Raw genomic sequence first — 15,222 nt, forward strand, 5'->3', positions numbered from 1 at the left:
GTTGGCTAGTATGGGGTTTGGCTCTCTGACTCTGGCTCCTGGTTTGGCTTTCATCCCGTGTATGAGACTTTGCATTGGCTCATCCCTCCCCTTGGGTGGTCCTCTGTCTGCCTACCACATCCTGGTCCTGCCTTCCTGTCTGTCTCTCTCTGTCTCTCTCTGTCTCTCTCTGTCTCTCTCTGTCTCTGTCTCTCTCTCTGTCTCTCTCTGTCTCTGTGTCTCTGTCTGTGTCTCTGTCTGTCTCTGTGTCTCTGTCTGTGTCTCTGTCTGTGTCTCTGTCTCTGTGTCTCTCTCTCTGTCTCTCTCTGTCTCTGTGTTTCTCTCTCTGTCTCTCTCTGTCTCTCTCTGTCTCTGTGTCTCTGTCTGTGTCTCTGTCTGTCTCTGTCTCTCTGTCTCTGTCTGTCTCTCTCTCTGTCTCTCTCTGTCTCTGTCTCTGTCCCTCTCTCTCTCAAGGAAATCCAGATGTCTCTTCAGACTGCTTGTGTAGTGTTTGGCTAGTGGCCCCCACCACGGAGGATGACTTCCAGCTCTGATAGGGTAGTTTGGGCTTACACTGGCCCCACCTATTGGTGGTCCTCCGTAGGTTCCCTTAACTGGCAGTCTCCCCTTCTACTTCGGGTCAGTCACCTTCCTTCTGTATGTTTAGATGTAGATTTTGATGAGATACTTGCACTCACAAGCTGAGAGCTGAGGACACATGCACATCTGGTTCTTGGGGGGGGGGGGGGGGAGGTAGGGGGATCACCCCTTCAAGGGGCAGTAGCTATAGATACCTCAGCTTCAGTGAAACAAAAACACTGACTTTTGATGCTTAGGTGAGTCTTTTTCCCTGATCCTGTGTGGCCTCTGCGTCACAGGTTGAAGGGCTACTTCCCTTAAAATGACCATCTCCCAAGTGGGTCTCGTGATTGTCTCCTGCCCTATGGTGGGGACTTGGGGCGACAAGGTATTCCCTTTGTTTGCCAAATATTATGTAGAGCTGCAATATACTGCCATGGTTTCATGTTGTGCTCCCTTCTATGCCAATCATTCGGTTGAATGGTGGGTGCAGACATGGGCCTTTGCAGAAACTGAATAAAGGTGGATGGAAAATATTGTATTGTGGCTATGCTACATTGACGATAGTCTGGAAAAGGGGCACGCCTCAACAAAGATTTTGCAGATAATCTAAGTTAAAATAGTGTAAACGTGACGCTTTCCCATGAATAGTCTAAAGTGGAGGTTATCTACCTGGATGTAGAAATTAAGGCTGTAGATAACCAGGTAGATTTGTGCATTTTTAGGATGCCTACTGCATTGAAATCTACCTATATGGCAGTAGCTGTCCTACTTTCAACCTTACAATGAAAAACACTGTATTCAGAGAATAGCCTTGTGCAAGACGAAAAGAGATTTTAGTCAAACAGATAAGTCATTGAACCCCTATTCAACTATGCACTTTTCCCTTTCCCTCTACTCTTTGCACTTGCGCGATCTGAATGACACCTGGCCAAGTAGGATCGTTGTTCTGTCTCCCCTTGTCCCCCCCCCCTGCCTCGTCGCGCCTTGAAACACTTATGATATGGCATTTGTAACGCGCCTATACATATCATTCAACCCATATTGGGTAAAAGTCTTGATATGTTTAGCAAGTCCCTGAGTTTGGAAATACGCAAGTGAGTAGCTACTTCGGACATAAAACGACTTTTGTTGCTACTTAATGGGGAGGAGGAGAGTTGGAGGGATTTTTGATAGGACAACTGCTGTCCTCCTGTTGTTAATAGGCAACATCTGTGGGCCAAAGAAAATATGTTTAAAGGTATGGGTAATGAATGTTTGAATTGCAGCACTGATTATTGCATATAGATGTTGGTCTAACTGTAGGTAAGTAATATCGTAGCCTAGAAACCCTGTTGTACAGGCGTGTTAGAAATGACTTATCGTATCATATCGAGGTAGCACTATTAGGAAGGGTAAGCTACGCATTCAGGCATACATTTGGGCTATTAATAATATAAATATAGGCAATCAAGTAGCCATAAACATTTTGGGGATAATCACAATAGGAATTATACACTGTTAAAATTCCTGATAATTTAAAGTGTTGGTCTCAAAGTGAAAGATGGTAACCATGAATTATCATTGGAACAGAATCAAAATAATTGAGGTTATCCTGTATTGGTCAGTGAATTATTTCACATGAGGTGTGAATCAATGTTCAGGATATCTGATGTCTTTTGGCATTCCTTAGCTTGAAATGTTGCATTTAAATTAAATATTCTTTTCAAGATGTGCCTTTTTTAGTTTTGGCTATTGGGCATCTAAGCAGATGCTATTGCATTGGAGTACTGCTAAGAGGGAAATGTCATGAGAGAAGGGACACAGTTTTTCCCACCCATTGACTACCCGTGGCCATGTTAATCACAATGGCCATTCCCACCCACTATCGGCTCCTGCCCACCCAAAACACATCCTCCTGGGATCTCTTGAAGCTACCTCCATCAAGCAGAAAATCAAACTTTAGACTGACACATTTTTTTTCTAAGCAGTCTAATGAGTTAATGCTTTAGTTGCAGTTGTAAGTGGCAACTGGTGTAATACAAATGTCTTCATCAAATGTGTCTTAAACCCCTTTGTGTATAGCTCTTCTGTGCGCTGAGGCCCTGTTAAAAAGAAGCAACAGCACAGCCAGCAGGTTTGACTTAAGGTATTAGATGGGCATTGAAAGCCAGATGTTGCCATGATATGCCCATGCAATCCCTTCAATTTCCAACTGTTGCAATGTTATGGACAGGTAGTACCATTATAGCAAAAGCCTATCCCATACCCACACAAAAGCCCAACATGTTGGCTTTGCCAATGTTGGTTTGATAGGTGACAGGATATGCAATTGAGTGGAAACATGTTCGTGTAAAAGTTTGCATGTGGAATACGATGGAGTGTTGACAGTATGCGTTACAACAGCTTTAATTTGTTTCTATTTTAGTATGGTATTGATATTTTATTTCTATCGCACTCGTACACAGGCGTTTCAGAGTGCGACACTTATAGCTCACTGTATACTATAGTCATTTAGATAAGATTGATGATGTTTATCTTTTGCAGTGTCACTTAAAACTCATTTGTGTGGCTTGTGTCCCACTGATGCTTTGATTATTTTTGTACTGTCAATTTAAACATTACATTTGTGGTTGCATTGATGCTCTGATTAATTCTGCGCTGCCACTTTAACTGGTGGTGACTAATTAAATTGCCACCAGGAAAGAAAATGGCTGCTTGGTCAACCTTTGTACAGGGCGAATTGTGTGTTGGACGGACACAGGGGACTGGCTCCCACAGTTCTTGCATGGCTGAAGTGTGGTTCCTTTGTTTGGATGGGCCAGTGCCTCGTAGCTTTTGTCAAAGCAAGTGTCTATTCGCAAGGACACCGGTGAATTGCATACATTCTGTTACCCTTCGTCCTTGCCAATGGACACTACTTCTGTCAAATGTTCAGTAATCTGCATAAGCACATTGCCATACTTGAAATGAGTCTGTTTTTACTTCTGATTCTATACATGTCATCACATAGCCAAATCTTGGGCTTAAATTCAATCGGGACATTTTCTTTGGGCCCTCTGATTAAACAGGTAGTTGTGTCCGGTCCTTTACAACTGAATGTTTGAAGACATGTTTTTGCTTTTCCGACACATTCCTGGTGACAGTCCGATATCAACAGGACTACTACACAGCCACATATTTGGCTTGACCACATACTTCTTCATGCTTCTCTTCTTCTAGCTGCTTCTCTCACATCTTCTCTGTCCTGCGTAACCTGTCCTGGCTTCCTATTGAACAGCATCATGTTTGCATACATGCCAACATTCTGTGACCAAAAATCTGTAGGAATCTTAAAGTTTCAAAAATAGTCAGGCGAGGAGGTAATGATAGGAATAGGGCGCGTCAGCAGCCCATTGTCATTGAATGAGCCCGCCGCTGCGGGTGCATTCAATGACAATGAGGCGCCTGCCACGCATTCTGCCATCACGCCAGCTCGGGGGAGCCCTTGAAAGACTCGGCGGAGTTGACGTGGTGGGGGGCTAATGGCGCCTTTTGTGAAAGGCACTCGCGGCGGAGGGGCGCCCTTAGCCCACTGCCGTGGGCGCCTTTTACATCAAAGGCCTGCATGCCCCGCCTTCTCCCGCTACGCCAGCTGGGGGAAGTCCTTGAAAGACTCCCCCGAGTTGGCGTGGTGGGGGGATAATGGCGCCTTTTGCCAAAGGCACCCGCGTCAGAGGGGCGCTTTTAGCCCACCGCCGTGGGTGCCTTTGACATTAACAGCCTGCATGCCACGCCTTCTCCCGCTACGGCAGCTCGGGGAAGTCCTTGAAAGACTCCCCCGAGCTGGCGTGGTGGGGGGCTAATGGTGCCTTTTGCCAAAGGCACCTGCGGCGGAGTGGCGCTTTAGCCCACTCCCGTGGGTGCCTTTGACATTAAAAGCCTGCATGCCGCGCATTCTCCCGGTACGCCAGCTCGGGGGAGCCCTTGAAAGACTCCCCCGAGCTGGCGTAGGCAAAAAAAAAAAATGTAAAAAAAAAATGATTTTTTAAAATTTTTTTTACAAAATCGTTATTTGGTGTAAAAAAATCGGTAGGCGGTAGGACTGCTTAAAAAGCGGTATCCTACCGCCTAAATCGGTAGGGTTGGCAAGTATGAGTTTGTTTCAAAACCTTGTGTCGCCTCTCACGGTTTCTGTGACAAAGCACCTACCTTATTGTCGTCTTACTTATCTGACCTCTTCATTCAACACTCTCTGCTCTCTGCTTCTGAACATCCTCTGCTTTAAATGTTCTTGTGGAGACGCCAGGTCCTTCTGTCCTGCCTCCCCGCTATGGAATGTTCCGCCCCTTTCTCTGCATTCAATCTCTAATATATTTTCCGTTCACAGCGCTTTTAAAAACCTGGATTTTCTCTAAGGCTCACTTACGCACTTTTGGTGGGGCAGCGTGATATTTCTTTATTCCCTGGCGCCAATTAGTACATTTGTGGGTGCGCTTTATGATGCAATAACCTTGGCTAACCAAGAATTCAGTGCGTTGTATTTTTAAAAGGTGTCACTGTCTGGTGGCTGCCTTTCAAGCAGTTCATGTTCATAAATTGCTGAGCATAGCAGGGGCATCAAGGTTTGAGCATCAAATACCAAGGTATGACACTGGAGACAGTTTTGGATCCCTGCAGAATATGAAATATTACTTTAGTAGGCGGGTACTATCAATGGGAACTCGTATGGCTGGAGTTTAAAGACGAGCGGTACACCCTTGAAGTAGCACAGCTTGCCAGGCCCTTTGGGGAGACAGGAGTTGGAAATTACAGGCCATGCATTTGTAGCAGCCAATTGGTGCAGAGGCCTTTTGGTTTGCCGTTGCTGCGACTGCTTGGTGAATCGAAGCACCCAGGAGCCATACACTATAGTCCTAACCGGTAATAACGCACCTTCTATGGGTTAGACTACCATAGGGCGAGTGATGAAGAGGAGAAATTGCCTGCCGTCTTGGGGGAGCGGGGAGAGGAGCAAGGGCCCACCATTCCAGAATGTAATGGATTCCAGACAGGTTGATGTTCCAGGCTCCTCTCCCTACCATGTAACTTAATAATCGGTTAATTCCCAACATTTTATATTGAATACAGATCAGCTCACTGGTCTTGGGGTAGCTCTATAAAACTATAGAAGGCATATTCCTGCTTCATATGGCAGGTGAGGAATCACTGATTGTAGGGGGAGGCTCTAGAGAGGTGAAATGGCAGCGCCCGATATCTTGTACAAATTTACAATGGGAAAATACAAGACTTCCCATTCCCTTGAGTATAAGTGGTGACGTGAGTGGAAAGAGAAAGGCCATGCTCCTTTAAACCAACTGACCTGAATTGGCAGCATGACCCTCGTTATGTACCGATTCCACTTCGAGCTGTCTGCATGTGTCTACCTAACATGTAACGCCTTGTATATTAGATTGCAGGGATGAATATTTTCTAACCTATTATCCTTGAGTGTCTCTCCCTCCACCAGAGAGGTCTCAGATTATCCAAAAGTTAAGCCTCTTTTCAGGACGTTGTTCCCCGGAGCAGGCAAGGGAAGCTCATGCGGTGGTTGGACGAGAGGCTGCTGTGATCCTGAGAGGGGATTTGAGTGGTTGTTTTGAAAATTCAGTTGATGTTCGATGAGGACTATGCATTATGAAATTCGCCAGAGTGTATACAGGGGTTGCACAGATCACCAAGCTCGCAGAAGTGGCAGAATGCTGGAGGCATTGTAACCTCATGGAAGACCCGACTATGACACACAAGCTCTGGTCGTTCCCAAATGGTATGGGCGGATGTATTTTAGACGATTGGTGCAAAAGTGGGAATTGCTGCTCCATGTTTACACTCAACGAGGGGTGTTGCTAGGTCTGGAAAAGACCTGGGGATACACTAATGTTGGGACGGTCAGGGCTAGCTAGCCTCTTGGTTGTAGCCCCTGAACTTCTATCCGGAGCTACAACCAAATAGCCCCCTAAACCCCCCCTAGCAACGCTTCTTCCCTCAACTGTATTCATTGTGCTGGATCATGGGTCAATTAGACACATTGTTTTTACTGAAAAGACTGGTTCGCCATCAGCAGGGCGAACTGGTGCATTAAAAGGCTTGTGACACCCCACATGCCAAATGTGGCTGCTAATGGCCCATGAGCTTAAAAAGAGCAAAGCTCATGATATGAAGTGTCTATTTGCTGAATAAGCACCTTGCCAGCATCAGGCTGGCATTTAAAGTGAAACTGCACATAGAGGCTGGGAATAACAGCTCTACAGATGAGGCTTGGTTGGTTTGGATAAAGCACATGGACTTGGAGGGGCGGGGGCTTGAGGAAACCACATTGCAGTTAAGAGTAGAGGGGGCAGTTGTCCATCTTTTTTTTTAGAGACTAAAAGCAAACTGGGCAAAGGCACCCATATACATTGCATTAGCCCCTTGAGTGCAAGAGCGGGCAGGGCTTATAGTGATTTCCTATGTAATTCAGGACCAACATAGATGCCCTTAGTGACCGTAGGTTTGTGTTTTCTGAAAACCTTGATGTTAAGAAACAAACAAGCACTGGCAAAGCCAACAGTTTTGGCTTTTGTGTAAGCGTGGGAAAGGCATTCGCCATGCACTGCCATAATGGTCCTACCGACCTGTAAAAAGGCAACGGCTGGGAAATGGTGTGATCACATGGACATATGATAACAGTAGCACATTTGCACCTGCAATTAAGCCATCAGATATCAGCAGACAGCATCGAAATAACCCCGGCAGGCAAAAGCTTGATGTTACTGTTTGATAGAGCTAGCTCAAAGAAATGCCAAGAGGAGGTGTGTTGGACAGGGAGGGGCAGGTTTTGGGAGGGAATCTTCATAAGGATTTGCATGGCCATGCACAGACAATGCAGGTGGGTAAATAACCAAAAACCTCTCTTCTCACATGTCCTCAGCCTCCTACCTCTACTCCAATGCAATATTTTTGGCTTATAGGTGGCAATAAAGTGCCACCTGATAACTAACACTAACAAAAAGTAATGGCTCATTATAATCCGTGGTTGGGCACAGTAGCAGAAAACCCTCTGAATCAAAAGCATTATTTGGGTACAACAAGATGGCGAGGAGCTGTTGTAAAGTAGTACAGAAATGGCGATTTTCCCCAAATTCGTTTGCTACATGGGCATAAAAGAGAAGTCCATGATGGAGTATTATCAAATCCATCCACAACAACATATTGAATCCTTTATCAACTAAACTGTAACGCCGTAATCCATCTAGTCTTGGCATCGTTGATGCTGGAGAACATGTCTGTCTTTACTATCTGAAGACGGCGGCCTATCAGCAGAGCCTAATTAGCTTTGGTAAACATTACGAGGACATAGTGTTAAACAATCTTTGTGTTTGAGATTTTGGCATTATCCGCTGTTTATCTTTTGTTTTTTGCAATTCTTTATTGCATTAAATTGTAATCAGAATCCAGCAGGTCGTTGCAATGGAATAATTGTTGTAAATAGCGTCACGAGAACACTGCATACCTGTTCGTCCGGTTGGGTTCCTTGGTGATGAGGCCAGACTGTCAGATGATCCGGATAGACGTGACTGATGACGCGGGGAACCAGCCCAACACCAGCCCGAATGGAACCGGATTGGAGGTGAGCCGGCTCCCAACGCCACGGGTTGGCTCACCCCTGATTGAATGGCGTCAGGACAGTGCAAGCACTGGCAGGGGGAGCCTCTGAGTAGATGGTCCGGGGTCCTTAGTGGGATTCCGACGGAAGGCAGGTCCGGGGACTGGAAGCAGAATGGTCCCTCCAGGGACGAAGACAAGGAAACAGGAAGAGCAGGCTGGTAAGGAGAGGAGCACGGAACTTGTGGGGGGTAGACTCAGAGCGAATAACAAACAGGAAGGACTGAACTGGGACCAGAACCAAGGAGGGCGAGCGAAACCTCTGGAGCAGGAAGGAAGGAGGAAGATGGAGCGAGACAGGAGAAGGTGGAAGGCAGGGGTCCCCCAGGCAGGACAAGGGAAGGTGAAGGCAGGGGTTCCCCAGGCAGAACAAGGGAAGGTGGAAGGCAGGGGTTCCCCAGGCAGAACAAGGGAAGGTGAAAGGCAACAGGCAACGGGGATACAACGCAAGGCAGCAAAGACACGATCCGGAACAAACCGCGTTGAGACGCGGTTTGGAAAAGGATCAGGGCTCCTTAAATAGGCCCGCCAGCACCTGGGAGGCTTGCAACGCAAGCCGTGCCGTCTCCCAGGCATCGGACACCCCACAACGAGGCTTGAGCCGCATACCCTCCAGAATCGAGCATCCTGCGCACTGCGCATGCGCGAAGAGCGGAGAGCGGACGCCCGCGCATGCGCAAAGTAGTGCGCGTAGGAGACCCGGAAGCGCCCGGGACCCAGGACACCCCCGGACCCTGAAGCCGAAAACGAGGATACAGCCTCCAGGACGGGGAGCGCCGTAGCGGGTAAGGAGACCCCAGGACGGGCGGCGTGACAATAATAGACAAGTGGATGCATTGCAGTGTACCATTTTGTAAATAAATATTGTGCCATTTGTTAAAATATCCTGTCAGTGAAAAAACATATATAGCCTGAAGAAAGTTACTCTTGAGCTACGGTCTTGGTATACTTATTTTGAATAATGTATTTCAGTTGTGTAGCATAACTTAAACCCTATTTGGAGATGCTCCGTGCAAATGCTGCGTACTGTAACACTGTGCTGTTGTAAGGCGGCCTGTAATATGAAAAACGCACATCAATAGACCAAAATCGACTAAGTTGTATGGAATAAATTGCCAAGCTGTATGGCGATGAGGCAGTGAATACTAGGTTGCTGTGATGCCGCTAATCTTGACGAAAAGTGGGGAGACATCGAGACACAGATCTTTGTAGCTGGAATATGAGTTGATGGACAAGGAGGCTAACCAATTAATCGCCTCTTTCATGATCAAAGCAGTGGGTAAGGTTTTCGACTGATTAGGCATTGCGAATTGTTCAGTGTTACAGAAAGTGAAGCCTAACCTTTTTGCACCACTTGGGACTTTTTGGGGTGGAGAGTGATATTTTTTTCTGGACGAGTTTTTCATGAAATAGTGTGTTGCATCGTGACACTTTTCTTCTTCTTTCTTTCAGCGTATGGCAGGAGTCTTGGCGATGACCTTAGTTCTGACACAAGTGGCGATTTCAGAAAAGCCCTGCTGAATCTAGCAAATGTAAGACAAATGAACGGTGTGCTTTTTTTTTTTTTTTAGAGCAACACTACTTTTCTTATATGTGCATGATATTACAGCCTTTGTTTTTGAAGTACACTATACAGTAATCTTGGAGTATTTGGGAAATTGTCCAATTTCTTTCTAACATTGGAGAGTGAAGGATAGAAGGGCTTTCAGTTTATCATAGCCATTGACCCCTGGTCTGAGCAGCCTCCCATTCTGTTGTATTTCTTCTTGCTGCAACATCACAGAAAAAGTTAAACATGTGCAAATTAGACCTTAGTCCAGCGCCAGCTGCTGGGCACACATCCTTTCTGTAGGGAACCATGAGCAACCTCAAAATATTTCGGACTCATTTGGTGTAGTCCGTGAGGTACAGTTTTGGACTTTAGACACAGAAGGCGCAGGAACCACAACTGTGTATGCGCATGGCACTTATGGTGACTTGCAATAGTAAAGAGTGATGAATGGAAAAGCTTTGGAATTATTCATAACCACTGGCAATTGCTCGAGGCAGCCTTCTATACCATCATTGTCGTCATGCTTTGCCATCTGTAGTTTGCAAACGGATTTAATGGCGGTATAAACATTTACGTGCTAACATTCTCTTCTATTCGGGAGACTTCCAACCAGTCCTGGTTTTACCTTTGCATTCTTGGACTTGTAGTCCTGCATTTATGCATTAAAAACCAAGAGCTACAAGTTGCAGAATGCAAAGTTAAAGTTAAAACCAGCACTGGAGACTGGTCTTCTGATTGGAGTAGGGGATGTTGGCAGACTTCGAAGACTGTCACTCATACCAAAACATTTGTTCATTAAGTAATTTCAGCAATAGTTCGATAAATAGCTGAACTATTTCGTTTAGAACATTGTTTTTCTTTATAAGGGAAGGCATGGTGGCTGTCTGGAATGTTACGGGAAATACCTCAGATATAAGGACATAATGAATCATGATGTCATGGGTTTATCGAAGGCGAGGTGAAATCATCTGGGATTTAAGAGTAGCAAAAAGCCTGGATACTAAACCTGGCAAATATCAGGGGTGAAAGTGCTAGGTTGTGAAGAAGTCAATGAATGAGCCAGGGTAGCATTGCTTGGACAAAATGAGTTGGGTGAATGCATGTTGGATGTCCTCACTATTGAAAATAAAATTTCAGATTACAGCAAAGTTCCTTGGGTGAAGAAGAAGTATATTATTGTATGATAGGTTATTTATAACGTGCTTAATACCCAGAGGTTTCTAAGCACAGACACGGGGATGGAACCTGTGGTGCTCCCTGTCGTCTTGCTCCCAAGACGAGCACTTTGCCACTGAGCTATCCTCCCGAGACTGCTGTGTATGCTGGTATGGAGAAGCTAGTGTTATAACTTCTTTTCACATAAAGCAGACACAGAAATGTATGACTGCTTCTGATGCTTGTGAATCTGCTTAGAATCACATGCTGTGCATATGGTCCGACATCCAGTGGTAACCGCAGAGTATTGCATCTTGTCTTTCGGGGACCGAAAGGGGACGTCGGCATAGGCGTGTCCGTAACACAATCCCTATCGTGACGTGTAGTGTACCCAAAATCCCTCACGTGCCGAGGTCCCTCAGATTGTTTTTTTCCACCCAGATAACTGGTCACCCTATAGCGGAGCTCTTACTAGAGACATTGTTTATCTCACCGAATTGTCGATTGTTCCCCGTTAAGTCACTTCAACTACAAGAACATCTTCGACGAAGTCTACGGGGGATTCGTCTACGGCTGTGGATTTCAGCGCTTAAGATCTGGCGGCCGGATTTTCCACGTGGTTGGGCCTTCTGGCCGACCTATACAGTAGGGAGAGTGGGGTCGGGGTGGCCATATTGTCGGTATGTCTTTCCTCCTTTACCCTCTTTTCCCTTTGGGTCTGGTCATCCTTCCCTTTAGCTATGGAAAGGACTCCTTTTAGATTCTGTGTAGGGTTAGATATCCTTGGAAGGACAAACACAGGACGTGTAACGCCTGTCTCTCTCCCCCTAGAGCACGACGAAAAGCGGTGTGCGGCCTGCAAACTCCTTCGGCCTAAAGCCCTTCAGGAGCGCTGTGTAAAGCGGTGGGCCACGTATGGTATGTCACGGGTGGAACCCCCTTCCCCCACCGCCACACTCGCTGAGAGTGATGGGGGTACTTCGGATGACCAAACATCATTTGCGGATGTTATAGACCTTGAGGCGGACGCTTCCAGGTCTGCCACGCCCGTGCCCGACCGTTTAAGGCCTGACTCTGGTCTCGCTACAGGGAAAACACCCGGTGACAGGGGCGTACAAGCGCATCACACTAAGCACACAACCCCTATACCGATTTTGACATCTTTGTCGAAAAAGGTGAAAGCGCCAACAGGGCTGCCGAAAACTTCGCCGGTTTCCTCGGATCGTTCTGATCCAAAGCCTTCCCCGCATCAGCAGCAGCGTCTTGCGACTGGGCAGTCCAAATCAAACAAGGACGCTACTCCAAAAACTGCAAACGTTGAAGCATGGAAATCCGACGGTCTCAAAGCCGCGGTAGGCCCAAACTATGGCTAGGCCTCTACCTGAAAAACTGACCGCTAGGCCCTCTAGTGCCGCGGAAGGTAGTTTACTTGCCGGTAAACCATCTGAGCCTTTGTTTCACGCTGATTCGTCGACTATCGAAGACAGCATCAAAAGAATTACAGCGGCGGTAGGTCTTACCCCTGTTCCACCCAATTTTATGTGACAAGCCGCAGAAAAAGTTTCAGATGCGGATTGGGATGCCGATTCTTAAGACGCTTACGAAGATAGCAGGAGCCTCTCTCCGACACCCTAAAGGACTCTTTTCAATGCTGTAGGGGGGAAAACGTCTCTTCTCCACCCGCAGGCCTGTTTGGGTCCCCTAAATGGACTACAGAGAAGTTCAAAGGGTGTATGGATCGGCTGGGGAGGATTATCAGGTTTTCTCACCATCCTCTGCCGAAAAGGGCTCGAATGGACCCTAATCTCCAGTTTGAAGAACAGTCTCATGCCTTCCAGCAGGAAGACGTTGTCTACATGGACACATATAGGGACATTTATAATGAAGAAAAGGAAGCTTAATTTAGTTATGAGGAAGAACAACAGGATACTACGGACAACTGGGAGGAAACCCAGCAGGAAGGTCTAGACCCATGGACACACAGCAAGATCAGGACTCTGGTGTTTTGTGCCTGGATTCTTCTCCGTCCACCCTGGCTCGCCAGGCCTCTCATGTGAATGACCAAATGGCATTCAACTCCATGTTGAAAAAAGCAGCTGAATACTTAAATTTCCACTCGGGAGGCGGTGCCTGAGTAGGATTTTGTGGAGGATATCCTTAAGGAGAAACCTCCATCTAGCCAGGCCATACCCCTCCTCAACTCTGTGAAGAGAAGAGTGGCTCCCTCATAGGTATCACCAGTTCAAACCCGGGCAGTGAACCCAAGAGTTGAAAAATTATTTCGGCCTTCCCCTTCCGACCCTCTATACATCAGAAGCACACCATCCCAGATTCATTGGTAGTGACTACCACTCGGAAAAGGGCAGGGGTACCCCTTGCCACGGGGGAGTCACCGCCGGACAAGGAATCTAAGCGACTGTATGCCCTTGGCAAACATGTCACGTCAGCAGCTGCATACACTATGCAGATTGCTAATAATACTACACTATTGGCAAGCTATGCTGACGCCCAACGGAACTTGCTCCAGGAAGGCCTCCAAGAGGTTCCTGAACCTGCAAAATCAAAGCTTCTCTCTATTGTAATGGAGGGGAGACAAGTTAACCAGCATGTGATCAAGAACACCATCGACACTATGGAAACTGCGGGCAGGTCTCTGGCCCAAGTGACCCGGCTGAAAAGACACGCTTGGCTGCGTACGTCTGGTTTTAAACCGGAAACTCAAGCCTCCCTCATCAACAAGCCCATTGAGGACTCAAACTTCTTCGGGAAGGTTTGGATGAGGCTTTGGAAACAGCCAAGAAGGAGCATGAGACTCTGAAGTCTCTGCAACAGATCACACAGAAGCCTTCCACCCAGAGGGATAATAACTCTCGGCGGTCCTTTTCGAGGGCAAGGCCGTGCTTGTCAAACAACTACGGCACAGGAAACTTCAACTCAGGACAGACTTCTGGAAACACTGCATACTACCCAGCAAGGGGTCAGAAACACGGCAAAGGCAGAGGCAGAGGCCCCAATCCCAGAGGAGCCATAGCCTCTGGTCAGAAATGACCACCAAATCCAGGTCCCCTCCCATGTCACCCCAGTCAGGGGGCGATTAACATCTTTCCTCATGGCATGGGAGGGAATAACTTCAGACCAGTGGGTCATAAAGATGGTCGCCCATGGTTACTGCGTGGAATTCACCCGACCTCCACAATTCAGACCGCCGCGCTCACTGCGCCTTTCACCGGACCATCTGGAGATCCTGAACCAAGAGGTGGAAGCGCTGTTGGTAAAGGACACCATAGAAGCCGTCCCTATTCTTCAGGTAAACAAGGGTATTTAATCAGGGTACTTCCTTGTACCCAAAAAGGATCCCACCATGCGTCCTGTTCTAGATCTGTGCCCAGCAAACAAGTTTATAAAACGCCAGAAGTTTTGCATGGTAACATTGCAGGAGGTGATTCCATTGCTGAAACAAGGAGATTACATGGCAACATTGGACATGAAAGACACATACTTTCATATTTCAATGTTGCCGGCGCACAGAAAATACCTGAGGTTCATGATCCAGGACAGGCATTATCAGTTCAAGGTACTCCCCTTCGGCATCGCCTCGGCCCGAAGGTGTTTACCAAAGTCCTGGCAGTGGCGGCAGCACACCTGCGCAGACTATCAGTCCCAGATTACCCTTACCTCGACGACTGGCTCATTACAAGGGACTCGTTCGACGTTTGTTTTTCGAACACCCAAAAGCAGTAGATCTCCTGTTCGGTCTGGGTTTCTCAATCAACGAAAAGAAATCCAGTTTAGTCCCCAGTCAAATAAAACAATTTCTGGGAGCTCTAATTCGGACAAAGGATGGTCTCGTCTTCCCCTCCAATGAGCGGGTTCAGAACATGCTTTTTCAGATTCCTCAATATGTAGCCAGTCGGGAGGTGACGGTGCGCAAAGCCATGCGCTTGCTAGGAATGATGGCGTCATGCATATACTTGGTTCCCCACGTGCGGCTGCGCATGCATCCCATGCAAGAGTGGCTCAACAGCCAGTGATGTCAGGCAGCGGACAATGGGAAGATCTGGTAGTTGTCTCGCCAGCCCTCGTTCTCTCTCTGCAGTGGTGGTCAAGAGAAACCTCTTGAAGGAGAAGACCTTCACCACCCCTGCAGCGGAAGCCACTCTCGCGACAGACGCATCTCTCACAGGGTGGGGGAGCTCACCTGCTTCAGCAGACAGCCCACGGAGTGTGGTCCCCTCAAGTAGCGTCCAACCATATAAACTTACTGGAGCGATTAGCGGTGTTCAAAGCACTGAAGGCCTTTCACGTGCAACTGCAAG

The 15,222-nt window shown here is 47.2% G+C and overlaps 1 protein-coding gene across 1 annotated transcript in view; it reads left to right on the forward strand.

The window, feature by feature from the left end:
• Positions 1-15,222, forward strand: part of ANXA3 (annexin A3) — a 542,330-nt gene that overhangs the window by 184,782 nt on the left and 342,326 nt on the right. Inside the window, exon 7 of the mRNA XM_069626342.1 lies at positions 9,652-9,731. Coding sequence (XP_069482443.1) covers positions 9,652-9,731 — 80 coding nt within the window. The remainder of the gene's footprint in view (positions 1-9,651; positions 9,732-15,222) is intronic.

Source organism: Ambystoma mexicanum, chromosome 6p (assembly GCF_040938575.1).
Source record: "Ambystoma mexicanum isolate Mex_15411 chromosome 6p, UKY_AmexF1_1, whole genome shotgun sequence".
NCBI classification, from domain to species: Eukaryota; Metazoa; Chordata; class Amphibia; order Caudata; family Ambystomatidae; genus Ambystoma; species Ambystoma mexicanum.